A 3441-nucleotide genomic window follows, 5' to 3' on the forward strand; every position below is an offset into this window, starting at 1 on the left:
GGGGCGCTATTGAGCCCACCGGGAAATTATGGATGTGGCTGGTGTATTGGGCATCCGTTCTGGCCGCGCCCGTCTCTCGATACAAGGTGCTTTACTGGGGCAGAATCACCTGGGCGCGCCGAGTTCTCGTACGCGCCACGTCGCCGGCGTGCGGAGGCGTGGGATGCATGCGGCGAGGTATGGTGTGGTTGTGCTCTACCGTCCCGCTCCCACCTACTCAATCATTGCTAGTTCCTTATTGAGGCAAGAAGCTGCGGTTGAAGCAGGAGCTACTTATGTTGCATGGCTGCCTATGTGACAGCTATGCGCAATGCCATGTGCTATAGCTCTTGGCTCTCTATGGGTCGCTATGTCGCTATTGGTTCTCTATGGTCTCATAATGCGTCGTAGGCGTCTCTATGCGTGCTCCTATGTTCTCCCTATAGGGGTGTGCTCATTGCGCGGTCGACCGCTCATGGAGCGGTCTACTACTGGCGTTCTGCCTGTTGTTGTGTCTGATGCCTGTGATTGCAGTTGCGTTCGAGAAGTGCAGGCACTCGCGTCGCGTTGCAGAGCGGGTCGCCCTCGCGTTAACGTACTGTGGTCTGTTTCGTGAGCTATACGCGTTGGTCTCTACCTGTCGTCTGCTATGGGTCTCTCATGCGGCGTCTCTCTTATGCGTCGGTTCTCTCATGAATCCGCCTATAGCTGTCTAGCGGTCGCTACATGTGGTCTTCTATGGGTCACTGACTGCGTCTGCTGTTGCTCAGTTCTTGAGGGCAAGGAGTGCACAAATCTAACGCAGGGAGAGTATAGCCTTTGTGGGGTGGCTGGGTAGGTCGATCTAATGGGTCTCTATAGGTCTCTATGAGTTCCCTAGGCGTCTACTATGGTCCCATATTGGGCTCTCTAGGGTCTCTATGTGCGGTACCCTATGGTCTTCTAGAAGAAAGCTGGGTCCATGGCGTCGTTGATCGGTCCGCCCCTATGCTCGGGCCTCTCTATGAGATCTCATAATGTGTCTCCTAATCAGCTCTCAGCTGGATGCGGCTCTCCTACTCGCCGATCCCGTATGGGGTCTCGTATGGATCTCTATGTGTCTCTATGGGTTTCTCGTACTTTGGCGTCTCTATGGGGTGCTGCTAGTGGTCTCGTCTATGGGTCGTCTGTGCGCGTGGGCTCTTATGGCGCGGTCTCGCTTCATGCGGTCTGCTGATTTCACTTCTGCTTGTGTTTGTCTGAGCGTGGCCCCAACCGGTAGCTCCCCTTGTGTGAAGCAGGGTAGTACCTTTCGGTTCTCGTCTCATCGGCTCTCTATGGTTTTCGCGTTCTCTGGCGTCTCTATGCGTTCCCTATGGATGTGGCGCTCTATCTGGCGGGATCCCTATGGTCTCTTATGGGTCGGCTTACCTGTCTCTTCTGTGCCGGTTCACCCTATCCGCCGTCTGCCTGCATCTGCGCCAGTCCTGTCCATCTATAGTCCGAGTGTCTCCTTCTGCGGCAAGAGGCTGCGCTCGCTTTGGAAAGGCAGGAAGTACTTTCTTTGGTCGTTGGCTGCGACGCTGTGCACGACGTCGTCAGCGAAGAGCTTTCGAGAAATCCGACCGGAACGGTTCGTGGGCTGTTTCGCAAAGGCCCTCACGTCAGGGTGGCCTCCCGAAGGGACACAGTATCCGAGGCCTTCCACGTGATTAATAGCGGGCAGGGGTGGGCGCCATGAGCTCCATGCAGGTCTGTGCCTGACCCGTATCCACGCTGGGAACCCCCGGCGTCCGTGAGATAATGCTGTAGCAGAGTCTCGCATTGCTCAGAACGTATCTCGGCTCCAACACCAATGGTCGAGCAGTTGTATGAAGTAGGGGTAGGTGGAGGTGCTGTGGTAACATACATGTGTGTGGTTGACCCTCAGGACACGGAGTTCGACGGGTATCTCGTTATGACCGGGATAGGAAGAGTGCGAGAGAGCGTATCCATACGGTGTGTGGAGGTGCCACTAAGCGTTGGTGACGCTTACATTGCTACCGGTAATTTGGACGTAGCTCCATTGTAGGCAGGAAGCACTTGAGAAGGTTGTGTAGTGTGGTTCTCTAAACATTTGACATGTGTCTCCTGTTGGTGTTTTTGCCGAAGGGGGGGCCGTGACACCCAGTAACGGGACACGCACTTTCGCTGCGCGAGTCGCGTTCTTCTCCCAGTCGATTTTAAGGGTGGATCTACATTACGGGTGACATTTTTACGGGGCGCGGTCCGGCGCGTCTGAGCGCTGGAGCTAATTTGCCGGCTCGCGGCGGCGCGTGCCGTCCCGCGCGTTGCCGTCCCGCGGCTCCTCCTGTCGGGCCGAAGCCGAGCCGGGCGCCTGGTCCGTCCCCGAAGCGAGACAGGGTCGTTTCCCCAGGTCGGGAGCGAGGGCTCCCCGCCCTTCTCGTTCGGTCGCGCTATGTTTTTCTCTCCTCTCCTTCGATGGTGTGCTCGTTAGCGGTCTCGCGGAGGCGACGCTCGTCCGCCCCGTCCCGCTCCGCGGTGGTCCCGGCGTCGGGGCGCTCCGCGGTGCGGTGCGGTGCGGGGGAGCCGCCTTCCCTGGGTGGAAGGCGAGCGAAAAAGTCGAGGGGCCTCCCCGCGCGCGCGGGGCGGTGCCGAAAGTCAGACAACTCTTAGCGGTGGATCACTCGGCTCGTGCGTCGATGAAGAACGCAGCTAGCTGCGAGAATTAATGTGAATTGCAGGACACATTGATCATCGACACTTCGAACGCACTTGCGGCCCCGGGTTCCTCCCGGGGCTACGCCTGCCTGAGCGTCGCTTGACGGTCAATCGCCGGCGGCCGCCGTTGCGCGGCGTCCGCGCGGGCGCGGCTGGGGCGCCTCGCAGGCCCGCGCGCCTCCGACGACGAGGTCGGGGTCGCGCCGCGGGCCTTCGTCCCCCTAAGTGGAGACCCCAGGTCGGGGGGCTCGCTGGGCGAGCTCCCCGCGCTCCCGGAGCGCCCGCTCTGGCCGAGCCTCGTCCCCGCGGGTCGGCCGGGCTCTTCCGGTCGGTCGCGCCGCGGGTCCGGTCCTGTTCGTTCGTTCGTTCGTTCGCTCTTCCGCGTCCGTTCGTTCGTTCGTCGGTCCGGCCCCCGGCCCGGAGGGAGGAGCGGTCGTCGCCCTCCCCGGCCCCGCGCGCGGCTGCCTGCGGGTCGCGTCACCGGCGGCGGTGTCGCGCCGTGCTGCCGCGCGCGCGCGGTTCCGGGGCGCGCGGTTCCCGGCCCCTCCGGTCGTCGGTCCGTCCGCGTAAGCAGCGAGCGAGCGAGCCCGGCGCTCGATCCCGCGGGTCCGTCTCCGGCCCTTGGGGCCGCGGCCCTCCGGCCGCGCGTCCTTCCTCGCGTCCGGGCGTCTCGTCCTCCGCGTGAGCCGGTGAGCTCGGGAGGGAGCGCGTCTCGGGGCTCCGCTCGGGGTGGAAACCCGTCGGGGCGGGGCCCTCCCCCCT

General features: G+C 62.1%; 1 protein-coding gene and 1 non-coding gene across 2 annotated transcripts in view; both read left to right on the top strand.

The window, feature by feature from the left end:
- The first annotated feature begins 1695 nt into the window (after positions 1-1695).
- Positions 1696-3441, top strand: part of LOC107307130 (glycogen phosphorylase, muscle form-like) — a 19709-nt gene continuing 17963 nt past the window's right edge. Inside the window, exons 1-3 of the mRNA XM_015850573.1 lie at positions 1696-1710; positions 1889-2003; positions 2848-3368. Coding sequence (XP_015706059.1) covers positions 1696-1710; positions 1889-2003; positions 2848-3368 — 651 coding nt within the window. The remainder of the gene's footprint in view (positions 1711-1888; positions 2004-2847; positions 3369-3441) is intronic.
- On the top strand, positions 2626-2778 carry LOC116652627. Its single transcript, XR_004305778.1, has one exon. It is a non-coding gene; the product is annotated as a 5.8S ribosomal RNA (ribosomal RNA).

The sequence above is a fragment of the Coturnix japonica genome, unplaced genomic scaffold, assembly GCF_001577835.2.
Source record: "Coturnix japonica isolate 7356 unplaced genomic scaffold, Coturnix japonica 2.1 chrUnrandom489, whole genome shotgun sequence".
In the NCBI taxonomy this organism is placed as follows: Eukaryota; Metazoa; Chordata; class Aves; order Galliformes; family Phasianidae; genus Coturnix; species Coturnix japonica.